The sequence below is a fragment of the Sceloporus occidentalis genome, unplaced genomic scaffold (assembly GCF_023333645.1).
Source record: "Sceloporus occidentalis isolate IW3139 unplaced genomic scaffold, rSceOcc1.0.p SCAF_32, whole genome shotgun sequence".
Classification (NCBI taxonomy): domain Eukaryota; kingdom Metazoa; phylum Chordata; class Lepidosauria; order Squamata; family Phrynosomatidae; genus Sceloporus; species Sceloporus occidentalis.
Genome location: NW_028317012.1, coordinates 7,213,606 through 7,231,205, shown reverse-complemented (window position 1 = coordinate 7,231,205; position 17,600 = coordinate 7,213,606). Strand labels below are relative to the sequence as shown.

The 17,600-nt window shown below is 40.8% G+C and overlaps 1 protein-coding gene across 1 annotated transcript; it reads left to right on the top strand.

The window, feature by feature from the left end:
- The first annotated feature begins 1,956 nt into the window (after positions 1-1,956).
- On the top strand, positions 1,957-17,091 carry LOC149298602 (metastasis-associated protein MTA2-like). The gene is made up of 18 exons (XM_089487341.1): positions 1,957-1,984; positions 10,212-10,279; positions 10,525-10,618; positions 12,503-12,620; positions 12,748-12,811; positions 12,918-13,035; positions 13,162-13,264; positions 13,358-13,457; positions 13,969-14,157; positions 14,239-14,313; positions 14,397-14,455; positions 15,337-15,434; positions 15,573-15,712; positions 15,786-16,014; positions 16,123-16,212; positions 16,294-16,412; positions 16,490-16,644; positions 16,923-17,091. Exons 1-18 carry the CDS (start codon positions 1,957-1,959, stop codon positions 17,089-17,091), a joined length of 2,016 nt encoding a protein of 671 aa, XP_089343467.1.
- The last annotated feature ends 509 nt before the right edge of the window (positions 17,092-17,600 follow it).

Below are 17,600 nucleotides of genomic sequence, written 5' to 3'. Positions count from 1 at the left end.
GGATTAAACTTAGTGTTATACAGTTTTTTATTTTATGAAAATTTGCATAAAGTAACTATTTTAAAATCTTTGTTTTGTTAAGTCATGTTTGTGTTAGCATGGCACCTTTATATGTTGCAGTTTTGTCCCCGCAAACAGAGATCTTTTCATGACTGTACTTGCGCCTAGTGAGTAAAAGGTTCTGTTAAGTAATGTGTGTGGTAACGATATTTTGTTTTATTTTCTAAAAATATTTGAAGGTTACCAACAACCTTAATGTCTGTGTTTTAAATATTCTATGCAGTTTGGATAATAAAGTTCATATTAATCAAAATATGACAAATGTTAATATTACATGGTTGCATAAAATGGACTACTGTGTTTTGGTTGAGTCTTTGGGAGGAATTTCATAATAATCAAAAGAAATTACCGTATTTTCCCAATTATAGTATTTAAAGTGGGGGCGCGGCTAATAATCGGGGTTTAGCGCAGGGATGCGTAAATCGTATCTCCCAATGCCAGGGACGTGCAGTTCCGGGCGCCAGGCAGGTGTTTTTATGTTTAAAATCTTTTTCATTTAGTGCTGCAGGGGACCTGGATGCTCCTCTCTGGCAGCTGATGGGTGTCTGCGCAATGCAGACAACTCCCGCTGCAGCCGGCACTTCGTCCAGGGCTTCTATGAAGTTACATGCCTGAGGTGGGAAAATATGATTTGTTAGAAATTTGATTTGCGCCTAAATATATGGGATAGTCAGATAATTAATCAAACGTAGTTAAGAAAAAAAGTTGAAATATTACCGAATCCCAGGAATGACCCATACCATGTTGTACGATTTGATAGTGGGGTGCGTGTGACACATTTGCACTGTGAACATATTGGTCCAATAGGAGATTTTGTTTTTACCCCATATTGAATATTAAAAATGTCAGTTCGGCTGATATTTGGGGCTCTATATGTTTAAAATTTCCACAGTAATCATAGCGTATGGTAATATACTGGCATTATAGAGGGAGATATTAGTGAAGTATGCAACATAAAGTTATTGGTCCAACGGGTTTTTTACTCTATAGAAATATTTGCAAATATATATATATATATATATATATAAAAATATATATTTTTTTATATAAATCATAGCATAGCATAGCATAGCATAACGGGGGGGGGGGGGGTATGCTTGACAAATCTGCTTAAACCCTTTATTACCATGCCTTTTATCTCTGTTGAAGTTAAAAAGCGTTTGATGGCTTGACCACTGATTTGGAACTGTCTGATCACAAACAAAAGGCGTCTAATGACTTGACCACGGAAACCGACTTCAGTACACGGCACTACGTATCTTGAAAGGCAAAGTGATTGAAATTAGCTTGACAACGGAGTTGTCGAAAATGCGGACGCAGGTTAGGCATCACGATAAAGCCCAGCAATTTTAAGTATACATTAGACACATCCAGGCGACACTTTATATATGTTGATCTGCAGCGGTATGTGGAATTAGATGTACCAGCCCAAAAAATGGTGATGATTCGAAACGTCAACGTAAAAGGATAGTTTCCAACGAAATAACTTTGGCTGTTGCAATTCAGCGTCAAATCCAACATCACATTTTATTGTAAGGCTTTCAGAGTGATAAACCCAAGTCACATAATTTCAAATACACAAACTATATAACAAAATCATTTTGGATCCCGCTTGGTTCTCAAATCCTGCCTACATTTTATTCCCATTGGTCCGTTTACTTTCATCACAGTACCTCGACAATACCCGGATGTTTCGGTCATAGACTTTCAAATACTCGGGTATCATCGGCTGCGCCAGGTTTACCTAACGGAAGTAATTCTTTCAAACTCTTTTCATTGTTTTCTCCGGAAGTGGTTCTCCTCCTCTTTTTTCCGGAAGTTGTCCTCTTTCTTTCTCCCTACGGCCACCGGAATAGCGTGTGGCGCCCTTAGTTATTGTGCGCGTGAGAGGGCAAGATGGCGGCCAATATGTACAGGGTGGGAGGTAAGTGAATACCGTATATTGTAATAGGTTTATCTTGCGGTGTAAATTGTGTACCACAAACTCAGTTGGCGCGTTAGGCAATCGCATGAGAAACGATAGCCGGTTAGTAACTACACTAGGTTTTTGGAGGTTCTGCCCATATTTACGTTTAGTTATCGGCGAAGGCGCGCATTTATCGTTGGCCGCGCATGTATACATGGGTAAAAAAGAAGTCCAGCATCTTTTATTCAATATTGTATAATTACATTTAATGAATGTAAATTGTGTATTGTTTAGTGATTGCTAATCGGGGTCATACAGCAAAGAAAAAAAGTATATTGACCACGTTCGTGTCTCTGTACAAGGGAACGAGGAATTGTTTAATACCCCCTGTCACATTATAACAAAATACTTGGTGTCCATTTTTTATGTGTGCTGTGTATTACATTTTATGATCAGCTGGGGAGAATGAAGCAGTGTCTGTTTGTAAAAGGTAGTATTGTTTCGAATATGTACCATTTTAAATATACTGTAGTTTAAGGAAAACAGGTAAGAATATCCAAGCAAATTTTTAATTTTCACCACTACTTTCTCTTTATTGATGCAGTCCCCTGGTTTATTAAACATTGCAAGATTCATTGTCTTCAACAAATCTTGCAGACAGAGCTGTAGCATGCTCTTAAAAAAATCAAATTTCTGTTAACATGAATTCAAAGCACCAAGTACTATGTGATATGTATAATTTTAGAGCAGAGGCAGACCACTCATACATTAGCTGATTTGACATGTCGTCTGTTATCATACAATGAGTTACTCTGTATAATGCCAGCTGGTAAGACGTCATTGGATGATAAATCAGACACCGTGTTTACCTGTTGCAGCTTCAATCCCTTAAGTGTAGGTGGGAAGATGGGTTATGATTTCTGGAGTCAAGTTTTAGTGACTGCCACAGTGTGCTTTAAAGGGGGGCGATCTAGTCTCCCTGACGCCTCAGTAAAAGAATACATATTAAAGTACTCTGCTTCAGGCAGGCAGTGGCTAAAATAGTTGGACCACAGATGAGGTAGGCTGCTGCTGCAGCAGGACTGCCTATTCTGTGTAATGTATGTGTGTGTTTTCCCCACTTCTGGAAGAATGGATATTAACAAACTCACAGTACATTATTATGCATTCTTCTATAGTGGATATGTTGGGGTCATTTAACTGTCCCTTTAAACACTGTTTCATTTTGCTTAAATAGTTCATACGATAATTCACCTGCTCATTATCCTCCTGCACTCTCTAAGTTTGCCTTTGTGACCTTGAAGCCTCCTGGCGATCAGAGCACTGCAGCTATTACATCACACGCAACTTTGCATGCAGTGTACTTTTGTACATTTAGATGGTGCCTAATGTCCTATATGGAAACTACATATTGCGCAAAAGGCTGCAAAATGCCGCCTTGTTTTTGTCAATAGATGGCTTCATGTATGGGGCACCTGACGTCACAGCGGTGATTTGCCAGAAGTCTGGCTGGGAGATGCGACGCTGGAGCGCTACCAATAAAGTCACTGCAGGCAGTGCACGTGGAGGGAACCTGAACCCAAGGGCATCCATGTAAAACATCAGCTAGGTTTCAAGCTCAATACTTCATCAACCAACTAAGCACTCATTACTGGGTACCCTATTGACTACATAAAAGAAAAAAGATAACTGGAGGAAACCTTTGATTGTAGATCATGGGGTTAAATAGCTTAAACGCTGAGGATAAACTTAAAAACGTTAGATAGAAAAAATTTGATAGATACGGGCAGAGTTCTAAACTCCTGATGTGCCTATGTCAGGGGTGTCCAACCTGTGGCCCTCCAGTTGCTGCAGGACTACATCTCCCATAATGCTCTTTCAGCTAAGGGGCTGGCTGAGGAGTATGTTAGATGTAGTCCTGCAGCAGCTGAAGGGCCGCAGGTTGGACACCCCTGGCCTATGTATTAATGTATGTTATGTGTGTTAACTGCCTCACTTAAATTGTACAGCGCTGTGTAATGTCTCAACAAGGGCACTTCCCTGTTGGTACACAGGAGATCACACTGAAGTCTTATATTAGCAGGAGTCGGAATCACTGGCTCCTTGTCGACAGATTAGGTGTAATGCCTTGAGCGGCTTTAATGCATAAGCTGTATTGCTGGTTTTCTGTTCAGTACTTCTTTGCTAAACTGAAGATGCCATTGTACCTACTAAATGTATTACTTTTGTAACTAGATGCGCAAATCAACGTGCAATTTAGGTTTTGGTCTAAATTTAGAGCAGGTTCAGATGCTTGACTTTTTTTTTTTATAAGCCCTATTTGGGTTTAAATATTTCCAGTGCCATGTGTTACAGTATTTAATGCACTAAAGGTATATTACGAATGCTATGATTGAAGGACGCAACAGCAAAGACATAATTTAAAAACAAATAGCGCCCTGCTTGCTGATCATTCTGTAATCAGCTGCAGTGGGAATCAAAGAGAAAAGAGAGAGAGAAACAATTTCCCCATGACATCATAAGTGATTCCCTCTGTTTGAGAGGTCCTTGAGGTCCATTTAAAGGCAGCTCCAGTCAAAAATGTAAAATGATCAATGAAATGTAAAGTAAAAATAGGCACCTAATGCACTAATCCCACTGGAAATAAACAAAAGAAAAACACAACTTACTCCCCACTACAAAAAGTTTAAAATACAAAAAATAGTGTAGCATATTTATGCATGTGGTTATTTTCCATCCTTTTTCCATCAGCGACAGCTTTTGCTAAGCAATCCAAACTATTTTTTATATATGCTTACGGTACCTATATACTGTACTGTAGGGTTGTTCATTTTACCCATGGAGATTGCACTCATCCATATATAATATGTATACTGTATTGGCTCAATTATAGGCCGCACCCTAAAAGTTAGGTGCTTTTTTAAAGAAAAAAATTATATTTTTAGAAAAAATACACATCCGTGGAATAGTAAAACAGTATTCTACCAAACATACTGTATTTTACAATTTTTGGTAACTATGATGAAGTTAGCCAACATATAACATACAAACAGAAAACCAATAGGGAAGAAGTGCGGCTTATATTCGGGCAAATACAGTGTGTGTGTGTATATATATATATATATATGTGTGTGTATATATTTGCCAGATTATAGGCCAAACTTTACCTCCCACTTTAAGTCTTTAAAGTGGGGGTGTGGCCTATAATCAGGGTTTAGCGCAGGGTGTGCAATTGGTATCTCCCAACTCCCGGGACATAAAGTTCCGGGCGCCGGGCAGGTGTTTTTTTTTCTTTTTCATTTAGCCCTCCTGCGGGTAAGCAGCAGTGCTAGGATCCAGATCCCCAGCAGTGCTGCAGGGGACCTGAATCCTCCTCTCTGGCATCCAGTGGACATCTGCGCGAGGCAGACAACCCCATAGCTGCCGACACTTCCGCCAGGGCTTCCATGAAGGAGTGCCAGCGTTACATGACCTTCTGGTGCTCCACCATAGAAGCCCTGCGGAAGTGCTGGCAGCAGCGGAGGTTGTCTGAGCACATCGCGCAGAAGTTCACCGGCTGCCAGAGGGGAGGATTTCCCACAGCGCTGCTAGAGACATTTATCTTACGCTCTGGCAGCCGGTGAACATCTGTAAGATGCACGTAGACAACCTCTGCTGGTGCTCGCCATCGCGCAGATGTCCACCAGGGAGTTTGGGGCTGTATTGGTAAGGGGGGGGTTGCCAGAGTGCTATATCTGGGGAGCATAGTGGCACATCTATAAGTAAGATGAATTAGGTGGGGGACACACACACACCTTAAAATGACTATTGGTTTTCCGTTTGTATATAACATATGCTGACTTACTGCATAATAGATACCAAAAATGTTAAAATACATGTATTCCTGGTAAAATACTGTTTTACCATTCCACTAATGTGTATTTTTTTCTTTAAAATAGCACCAGACTTTAAGGCTACGGCCTATAATCGAGCCAATACGGTATATACGCACACACTCACACTCTAGGCTGGATTAATTTTTTTTATCACACTACTGTGTTCTACGCTGGGGGCTAGGATTGTCCCCATGATTTGGTCCCAGTCTGCCTCAGGCAACCCAGAAAACTGATAGAAAAGTCTCTACCAGAAGGTATTTTTGAGAGTATGGTTGCCCTAAAATAATTAACTTTAAAGAGTTGATGGAGTAAATGTTGCAAGATTTTAGAGCTAAAATGAGATGGGAAGAAACATGTACTGTAAGTTCTGAATTGGGGAGTTTTTCTTGCCATTGCATGTTGGCGTGGATACCCAACCTGGCCTGATGGGTGTGTGGTTGGTGTAGCCCTGGTAAACATGATTCCAGATTTCTGAACCATGCTGTGGCCCTTTGCTGTTGTGTTCTTCGATTGATATTATTTGTAATATACCTTATGTGCATGAACTACTCTGTATAATATGTTGTATTGAAAATATTTAAACCCAAAAGCAGCTTATAACAACAACAAAAAAAAAAACCGCGATGGATCTGCTGTCAATTTAGACCAAAATCTAAATTGTTGATCTGTTTAACTAATGGTAAATTTAGTTACAAAAGTAATAGATTTAGATTAGTAGGTACAATGGTAGTGTCATGGCTAGATACTAAATTATACCAAATCTCACCTATTCAAAATCATTTTACCAAGGACATAAGTGTGTCTAATCCAAAGAAAGGTGAAGCTCTTAAGAAAATTAGGTCATTGAAGTATCAGACACGCTATGAGAATTCTGGGGTATCTCACCTCCACCATCCTAGTAGTTCCTTTGGTGTGTCTGCATAGGAAGTCTTTGCAGAGCGTGATATTGTTACAGTGGGACAGATCACAAAACAGCCTGGACACAGAAAAACATTTTCACCAATAGGTCCACCAACCTAACATGAGGAGGGCAGAGCCTGTAACCTCTCCCCGTGGGTCACAGTGACTGGGCTGGGGCGCCCATATGGGAGTCAGGAGACGTCTGGGGGGGCTGTATGGAACTGATGGCATCAAAAGAAAACACCACCCTGTTTAGTTCTCTAAACAAAAAAAGACAAGCCAGAAGATGTTCTGGACACAATGTAGCTTGAAACTATGAACTGGCATATATCTTCCCTCCAGTCCCTATTGTCCTGAGTGTTCTTTGAAAGATTAAGATTAAAGTAGATCCAGCCATAGTGATCATGGTTTTGCAAGGAGCGTATTGCCGCGCATAGTCCCTTTTTATCCAAAAAATTGACATCTGATCCTTTGATAAGATGATTTATCAAAGGCACTTTTAACACATCTCGGTTTTTTAGGTCCCGTTCCAGGCAGGGACTTGAATCTGGTCCTCAATCAACTGTGCATTCAGCCCTTATAGCCTATAAGGGCTATATTGGCTTGATTCTGCTGAGTGGATGAACTACAAAGCATTGTCAAGGAACTGTATATGATTTTTTTTGTCCTCTGATCCTTACCCTTTTTCAGATCCAAAGTTGCATCTTTTTCTAATATCCATCAAGAGATTGTCCTTCTGTTCTTTTTTTCCTTCTTCCCCCAATCCAGCCAGTTAGATGGAAGAAAAATGGCATGGTCTGGATGTTTAGAGATGTTTACAGACATGTCTATCATTCACACTTTAAAAAAAATATCTACGTCAATTATCTGGGTCCTATGAAGGGTGAGAAAGCATCCATGCCAACCCTTTCCAGGTGGATCAAGTCAACTATATGATTCTTATGATACGCCAAGTATGACAACATTCAAATGAAACCCACAAAATGACACATTCAACAAATGTCATGACAACTTCCTGGGCAGAACAAGCAAATAGGTCCATAGACCAGATCTGCAAAGCAGCTACATGGGCCAGCATCCATACATTTTCTAGATCAGGGATGTCCAAGTTTTTTCTGCGGTGGGCCACTTCATCAGAATTGTATACGTGCGAGGACCGCATTCATTTTTCACTGTGAGAAAATATGGCCTTTTAATAAAATATGCAGAGTAAAATAAAGTAAATGACACAAAACCTTTTACTTTTCCTCTCACTGATTTCTGGGCCTAGAAAGTTTTGTGACTACAAATTCAGGATTCTGGATACGTAAAAATGAAATAGTTCTATTTATCCTAGGGATATACCGAAATGAAAATTCTGGTCCAAAACCGAAAATTCAGGGTTCACTTAGCAGAAAACGACCCCCCCCACACACACACACACACACTTTTAAAAACAATAAAAAATCCCACACTTAAAAGTAAGTTACACACCAAAATTGTAAAAAAAAATTAACAATGTTAATATAAATATATATATATTATGAGTGTTAACAGCAATCTCAGGCATACCCAGATCCCAGCATGTACTGGTTGGCTAAGCATGATAGGAGTGTGATTGCTGTCAACAATCATATATAAATTAACACACCACAATTGGACACTCCTTTTATACCCAGGCAACAGTAAATGCTGGAACCTAGGCAAGATGGGACTGTGATTGCTGTTGGCATGAAAGGAGTGTGATTGCTAAGTCAGCCAGTACATGCTGGTACAGGGTGGCTGTAAGTGATGTGCGGACCCCATACTGTTGGCAGCATCATTACACAAGGGGGCAGCTAGCCAGGTTTCAGCATGTTCTGGCTGACTGGGCATGATAGGAGTGTGATTGCTAACAGCACTTACACAGCCATGCTATCACACTCATTCATTCATTCACAGATTAATTCCCTCAATCACGCATTCTCATTCAAACACCCTCCCCCACCCCCTTACCTGCACTGCAGCTCTCTCGATGCCGCTCACAGACTTAAGCAGGGGGCGCGGTCTCCCTCTGCGTTCTCTTGTACTGAACAGAGGAAGCAGGACTGGAGCAGAGTCATGTGATGTCCACGTGAACTCTGCTGAGTTCCGCTTCCTCTGTGCAGTACAAAAGACTCTCCCCCAGGTAAGCAGCAGGGCTCTTATGATCCCGGTTGCCCTGGCTGCCGATTTCACGCGGGCCCCACCTTGAGGTGCCGCGGGCCACATGTTGGACGCCCCTGTTCTAGATGATACAAACTAGACATTCTGGCCTCAGCAGGCATGGCTTTGGGTTGCAGCATCTGGTCTGACACCCGTCCTCTGTAGAGGTTACAGTAAAACCATAGGTTTGGCTGCTGCATGCCCTAAGGAAAGATTTACAGTGAAACTTATACCAAGCACCTTTGAAAAATCTCCATGTTTCCTTTATCTGTTTATTTGTTGCTGTTGATCCAATAGAAGGCAAAAAAAACCCAGTTTGTCTCTTTCCAATTTTGTACTCACCAGGGAAAAACCTTCTTGACCCCAAAATGGCCGTCAGATTTCTCCTTGGCTCAATAAGCTGTTTCCCCATAATTAAAGATTAAATCCCTGAATTTTATGTTTTTCCAAGTATTCATCCAGTTGCTGTTTAAGCATCTGTACAGACTCTGATAAAACTACCTCTGCAGGCAGAGAATTCCACATTCTTATTGTCCTTACTGTAAAAAAACCCTTTCCTCTGCCTTAGATTAAATCTCCTTTTTTCCAGTCTAAATACGTGACCACGTGTCCTATGCATAATCCTGTTTATGAACAGATTACCACATAGCATTTGAAATACCTTGAGGTGTCTAGTTTTCAAAAATATATGGTTTGTTGGGGTAAATTGCATTGGCCAACTTCAAAGATACCAGAAATGGTACATGGGGCAGAATGACCAGCTTTGGGGAAAAAAATGGTTTTGAAATATCAAAACGCTACTTGTACTTATTGCCCAATAACTTGCAGAAAAAACAAAAAAAACATTGGGTATTTCTAAACTCAGGACAAATAGTAGAATCTATTTAGCAGGTTTCTTCATTAGCTTTTTTTTTGGATGAGTAAAAGATTTTTCAAATAAGTGTTTTGTTTTTGTTTTTTTCTTTTTTTTTTTTTTTTTTTTTTTAAATAGGAAATTAGATATGCTAAAAGAAAATGGTATTTGAAGAAAACCTTTCTTGTCCTACAAAAAACAATATATAACTTGTGTGGGTACACTAAATGAGTGAGGAGACAATTACATCTAAACACGAGCATCGCAAAAGTGTTAACAGCCTCGGTCCCAAAGGGTAGCAAATTTGAAAAAGCTGCCTGGCCCTTAAGGGGTTAATGTGCAGTTATGGGCTGGATATCTACTGTTACTGGTGTTGGTAAACTCACGTTTTCCCCCCAAATGACGCAATTTTATTCACTTTTTTTTATTCATGTGATTTTCTTTTCTTTAACAGACTATGTGTATTTTGAAAATTCATCGAGTAACCCATATCTAATACGGAGAATAGAAGAACTTAACAAGGTAACTAAAATGCTAGTACACCTATGTGCATAGTTCTCAACTCACTTTTTTGTTAATACAAAATTTGAGATCTCACCAATTACAGGTCACTATTGAATGCATACTGTATGAACTGATTGAGCTGGACTTTGCCCTTAATGTGTTAGTTGACATTAACTATTTACTGAGGAAGCTTGAATGCCAAATTGTATATTTCTGCATTGTGTGATAGCGTTTAATGGAGTGACTTTTCAATCTATTTTCAGACTGCCAACGGTAACGTAGAAGCAAAGGTGGTTTGTCTTTTTCGGCGAAGAGACATCTCCAGCAGTTTAAACAGTCTTGCAGATAGTAATGCGCGTGAGTGTAAATCATGAATTTACAAACTAGTGTAGTTTGTAGACTTTGACCATTCCAAAGCTCTAAACTTTCCTGGTTCCGTGCACTTTTTTCTCCTCCTTTATTTTCAGTTAGGGAGATTCTACTGACCAGCAAGCTAGATTTACCTTTCCTCCTCTGGAGCACCGGTGTTTGAATGTATACGTAGAAACCTTGCACCTATACTTAGTCACAGCCACCACATGCATCCATGTGACAAAACCAATGTTGTCTCCATGCTCTGCCTCAATTTTTTCGTTCTCCCTTTATTTTGTGCTGAAGCAAGAGTCAGAGCACAGTGTTCTGTGTGCGCACTAAACTAAAACAGAGCACCTATTGTTTAAAATATGCATATAAGCGTGTGTATACACGAGGGACGTTCAAAAAGTTTCTGCACTTTTTAATATAAAAAATACATATAAAAATGTGGCAACTTCGAACGTCCCTCGTATAGGTGCGTGTGTGTTCATATGTATATATAGGTGTGTGTGTGTGTGTGTGTACACTCACTGGCCACATTATTAGGTACACCTGTTCAATTGTTTGTGAACACAAATAGCTAATCAGCCAATCACGTGGCACCAACTAAATGCATTTAGGCATGTAGACATGGTCAAGGCAACTTGCTGAAGTTCAGAGCGTCGGAATGGGGAAGAAAGGGTTGTTGGTGTCAGGCAGGCTGGTCTAAGTATTTTTCCGAAACTGCTGATCTACTGGGATTTTCACGCGCAACGCGCATTTACAGAGAATGGCTCGAAAAAGAGAAAATATCCAGTGAACGGCAGTTGAGCGGATGAAAATGCCTTGTTGAGGTCAGGAGAATAGGTAGACTGGTTCGAGATGACAACAGTAACTCAACTAACCACTACAACCAAGGTATACCCTCTCTGAACGCACAACTCATCGAACCTTAAAGCAGATGGGCTACAGCAGCAGAAGACCACATTGGGTGCCACTCCTGTTGGCTAAGGACAGGAAACTGATGCTACAATTCGCACAGCCTCGCCGAAATTAGGCAATGAAAGATTGGAAGTACGTCTGAGTCTCGATTCCAGCTACGATATTCAGATGGCAGGGTCGGGGTAAACATGAAAGCATGGATCCATCCTGCTTTGTATCAACAGTTCAGGGTGGTGGTAGTGTAGTTAGGGTGTGGGGGACATTTTCTTTGCACACTTTGGGCCCCTTAGTACCAATTGAGCATAGTTTAAATGTGACAGTCTGCCTCGGTATTGTTGCTGACCATGTCCATCCCTTTATGACCAGTGTACCCATCTTCTGATGGCTACTTCCAGCAGGATAATGCACCATGTCACAAAGTTCACATCTCAAACTGTTTTTTTGAACATGACAGTTCAATGTACTCCTATGGCCTTCACAGCCACCAGATCTCAATCCAATAGAGCACCTTTGGGATGTGGTGGAACGGGAGATTCGCACCATGGATGTGCAGCCGACAAATCTGCAGCAACTACTTGACTGTCGCTTTCAGGTCTCCACTGAATATCATTGGTATTAACATGTAGCACAGACTATAACAGGAAGGCAGGATATCTCCACGGAGAATTGAAGCTGCAAACTTAGTGTGTGTACGCACACACACGCTATCCTGAATCCAAGACATGACCAAACACAGACTAGATGGGCCAAATGGCTTTTATTTGCTGTCAGATTCTATTCTGCGTTAGCACTGGATTGCAAAAGCATTGAATTTAAGCTGTATGCTTAATTGAGAGTTTCTCTTAAAATATTATTTTACCCCATTGAATCATTGATGTGAGATGGAGTTCTCAGTTGTAGATTTTTTTTGTCATGCCAATTTTATCTTATCTCTTTACCTGAAACTTCATATCTGTCTCTGTGTAGGGGAATTTGAGGAAGAATCCAAGCAACCAGCAGTGGGGGATCAGCAGAGACACCAGCTGAAGCACAGGGAGCTTTTTCTTTCCCGGCAGTTTGAATCCTTGCCTGCAACACATATCCGGTATACCCACAACAAAAAATCCTCATACAAGTTATATGGGCTTTTCTTTCATTAAGTTTCTTAATATCGTTTTATCTGAATGTATTGTAAACAAGCCATGTGATTAGTCTGTTTGTTTGCGGTACAGAGGGAAGTGCAGCGTGACCCTGCTAAATGAGACGGACATTCTGAGCCAGTACCTGGAGAAGGAGGTACATACAGTTGACCCCATTTTCCCTCAGTAAAACAATCACTAACATTTTTATTCTTAATATGGTATTTGTATATATTTAGTGTCTTCATATGCTTTGTTGGTAGGACTGCTTCTTCTACTCGCTTGTATTTGACCCCGTACAAAAGACCTTGTTGGCTGATCAGGGAGAGATTCGTGTTGGCTCCAAGTATCAAGCAGATATTCCAGACCAGCTGGCAGAAGGTGAACAGTGTTCGCAATATTTCACCTTCTAGCTTGTAATTACTTTTACAAGTAGTGGAAGGATTTTGGTTGCTAGGTGCCACCTGTTTGTTTATAATTGTTGCTTGTTCTGCTTTTTCCTTAAAGGTGAGTCTGACAACAGGAACCAACAGAAAATGGAAATGAAAGTTTGGGATCCAGAGAATCCTCTTACTGATAGACAGATAGACCAGTTTCTTGTTGTTGCTCGGTGAGTATTTAATATTTTCCCTTGTAATGTGTGCAGTGGGCAGGTATCAAGATATTAACTATGCATCTATTTTTATGTTTGTCCTCTGACTAGGGCGGTTGGAACATTTGCTCGAGCTTTGGACTGCAGCAGTTCCATTAGACAGCCGAGTTTGCACATGAGCGCAGCAGCAGCATCTCGTGACATCACACTGGTGAGCTTCAAGTCTTGAGGGGTTAGATGTAATCTAAGAAGCTTTTACTTACTAAGATGTTGGCCAATAAATCATAAGTGAGAGGCTAATACAGTAAGGGAATTCTAAACACCCTGATGATAGGTTAAACTAGTCTGAATCCAAGGACTGATTAAAGAAAAAATGGGCAGACTAGTTATGGGCCTTATGGTTCTTCTACTGTCAGATTTTTAATAAACCATGTGCAGATTCATAACTCTGTTCTGGTACATGTTTGTTTCCGTTCTTACGGAAGTCTGAGTATAGAAGAATGACAAAGATTTGCATGTTGGCTAAGCTTATGCTTTCCTTTTTTCTCCTGAAATGGGCACATTCATTGATGGCTGAACACAATGGAATACATTTTCAAAAAGATGACATTTTAGGCAGATTAAAGTGGCTTAACCACTTTTCTCTGGGCTGACCACACTTTTGACATCCTTTCTTAACAAGTGTTAAGCATTGTCTGGGGTTTTATTCTTTTCCCGTCTAGTTTCACGCTATGGACACACTGCAGAGAAATGGTTATGATCTAGCCCGAGCAATGTCTACGTTGGTCCCTCAAGGTGGTCCGGTTCTGTGCCGTGATGAGATGGAAGAGTGGTCTGCATCAGAAGCCATGCTTTTTGAGGAGGCTTTGGAGAAATATGGAAAGGACTTTAATGACATTCGGCAAGACTTTGTAAGTCACACATCAATAATTAAGTGTTGTATGTATGACATTTTTATTTTGAGATGCTTGAGTTCTATTTATTTTTCACAGCTTCCTTGGAAATCTCTGGCAAGCATTGTTCAGTTTTACTACATGTGGAAAACCACAGACAGATATATCCAGCAGGTGAGACATTAACAATGTCTAAAAATGTCTAAAAATGTGAAATGATGCACGTTTAACTTTTTTTTTTTTCTTCTTCCATGCAGAAACGTCTGAAAGCTGCTGAAGCAGACAGTAAACTTAAACAGGTCTACATCCCTACTTAGTAAGTGTAAAAGTGATGTGAACCTGTTAAAGATGAACCCGCTAATATGTGTGAAATCATCACCTAAATAATAGTGAGGTAACTTTTAAAACTGAGGTATAGTTGCTTTTTTGGCAAGCTTGCTTGAGTGTCATTTGGATGTAGCGTATTTGCTCGATTATAAGACAAGTTTTTTTCCAGAGCAAATGCTCTGAAAAATACCCCTAGTCTTATATTCAAATAATTTTGACTACAAGACTAAGATCCAGATCCCCCACAGCCCTAAAGACTCAGATCCAGAACCCCCGCAGGGCTGCCTGGATCCTCCTCTCTGGCAGCCGGTAACCATCTGCAGGATGTGCAAAGACAATCGCAGCTGCTGGGGCTTCTATGACTGAGCGCTGGCGTGACATGATCTTCCAGTTCTCAGTCATAGAAGACCCGGCAGCAGCAGCTGAGTTGTCTACACCCATTGCGCAGATATTCAGGGGACCTGGATCCTCCTCTCTGGCAGCCGGTGAACATCTGCGCCAAGGGGGAAGACAATCTCTGCTGCCACCAGACACTTCTGTCGGGGCTTCTAACCAGTAGCACCGAGGTTAGCCAGTTGCCCCCACTTGACACCAGGGAGTCTGGAATATTTCTAAATTAATATTTAAATTTTGGAGGGTCGTCTTATAATCGGGATTGTCTTATAATCGAGCAAATACTGTAATTAGAGGTGCATTAGTCTTCGTAAAAGCCACTCCTAATGATGCAGCTGTCAACACCTAAAGTATAACAGGTGGCATACAAATCCTAGCCCTTGTAGCAAGGGCTTACAACACTATTTTGACTGGTCATTACAAAGCATGTAAACATAATTTAGCTTCCTGTTTATTTTGTAATTTTGTTTTCTTCAGCACCAAACCCAACCCCAATCAGATTATTTCTGTAGGATCTAAACCTGGACTTAATGGTGCTGGATTTCAAAAAGGTCTGACCTGTGAGAGCTGTCACAGTAAGTAATCTTATTATTTCTCTCCATTACGGTGGCTGTCCAACCTTATCTATTTAATAAGTACATTTTTCTCATCACTTTTGGGATTTGTCTCTGGATTTCAACTTTTCTCACTCTTTTTCATTCCCTTATTTTTAGCAACAGTCTCTGCCCAGTGGTATGCTTGGGGTCCGCCTAACATGCAGTGTCGCCTTTGTGCTTCATGCTGGATCTATTGGAAGAAGTATGGAGGGCTGAAAACACCAACACAGTTAGAGGGTGCTACACGAAATATAGGGGTACGTGTATTCACCACAAATTTTCTTTTTCTGTTCCACTTTATACTTTCATGTCATCGTTGTGTCGCTTCAGGAACCACACTCCAGAGGTCACCTCTCCCGTCCAGAGGCTCAAAGTTTGTCCCCTTACACGACCAGTGCCAACCGCGCTAAACTACTGGCTAAGAACAGACAGACATTCCTCCTACAGACAACAAAACTAACTCGTATTGCACGGCGAATGTGCAGAGACATTTTGCAGCCAAGGAGAGCTGCTCGTCGACCCTACGCGCCAATTAACTCTAACTCCATCAAGGCAGAATGTGAGTAGCGTTTTTCAGAAGCTTGAAAAAGTGCTCTCAACCCAGTGTCCTTACTTCTTTGGTTAGGTTCAACACTAATGTTTCTTCCTGAAACTTACATCTTTTCAGGTTCAATTCGACTTCCAAAAGCAGCAAAAACTCCCTTGAAGATTTTGCCCCTGGTTCGTCCTCCCTTGGCAACCATAGTTAAAGAGCTGGGTAAGAACCAAAACTGGTGCTTTTACTATGATGTTCATTAGCGCTTCTCTTTGGTGTCTTTAAATATCACATTTCTTACAGCGGCTCAGGCCCCACTAAAACCAAAAACACCACGTGGAACAAAAACTCCAATAAACAGAAACCAGCTGACACAAAGCCGGGGTGTGAGTGTGCTACCCACCAAGAGGGCATATGATGCAGTGAGTGATATACACTGAGGCTATTATCACAAAGTCTCCAGAATATGCAGCTAAACTGATGACGCTTGTGCCTTTAGGTGTCCGGTGTGGGTGTGGTCCCGCCCTTCTCGGCAAATGGCCGTTCCTTCTCATCTGGTGTTCGTTCTAGCAATCAGCCCAATGTCAAGAGGCAGAAACTCAACCTTGCTGATGCCCCTAATCCTGTAGTGTTTGTGGCTACTAAAGACACAAGGTAACTAGCTCATCGTGAAGGCAGTTATTGATTTTCAATTCTGAAAATAAGCCCCTCCTGAAAAGTCTATGAAATGCAGTAATCTTATTGTAACTTAGGTATTCAAGGCCCGTACTGTTTCAGCATTTCAGGATGTCCCAAAATGCATTCTTACAGCCGTAAAAGATTAGAGGGTATACACTAGCTGAGAATCCTAGGCACATAACTACATTTCATTTATTTCTATGCTGTCTCCTGTGTCTATATCAGTGGTTTCTCACGCTTTCTGTCCTCAACAGATGTCTAAGGAAATCCCTGTCACACATGGAGATGCGCAGAGCTGCTCGTCGACCCAACCAACCATTGAAGTTGAAGCTACCATTGCCACCTCGACCTGCCAGTCTTTTACCCACCCTCAGTACTACCCATCCTGCTAGTACAAGTGAGCCCATAGTTCTGGAGGACTGAGGGACTCCAGGATTGTACTGATCCAAAAAGTTTGTGCTGCGCATTCGATAAATGGCAACTCTGCAAATGTCCTGGAGATTATGGAGAACACCATGGACAGATTTATTTTAAATTTATGAATAAAAACTATTCACACAAAGCAGCACCATGGGCACATTTTTCCATCTTATTTTGTTTCCTTTGCATCACCGCCCTACTTTTATTGTTAATATATATATTTTTTTTGTCTACCTAATTCATCTGTCTCATTCCAGTTGACTTCAGGCCCTGATATTAAATCATTTTCCAGGTTTTTTTTCATATACTTGTTAAGCTTTTTTTGTACAAGCTAAAAGTAGCAGGTTACGACATGTCCACCATTAAAATCTGAAATGAGACAAGTGTGCAGTTTTTCTTTTATTTGTGGTTTTGCACCAAGGAGGATAGCTATATAAGGAAAATGGATAGGCCTGTATCTGTTAAATAGAAGATGTAATCCTTAAGTCAAAGGTGATAATTTTTATTAGGCC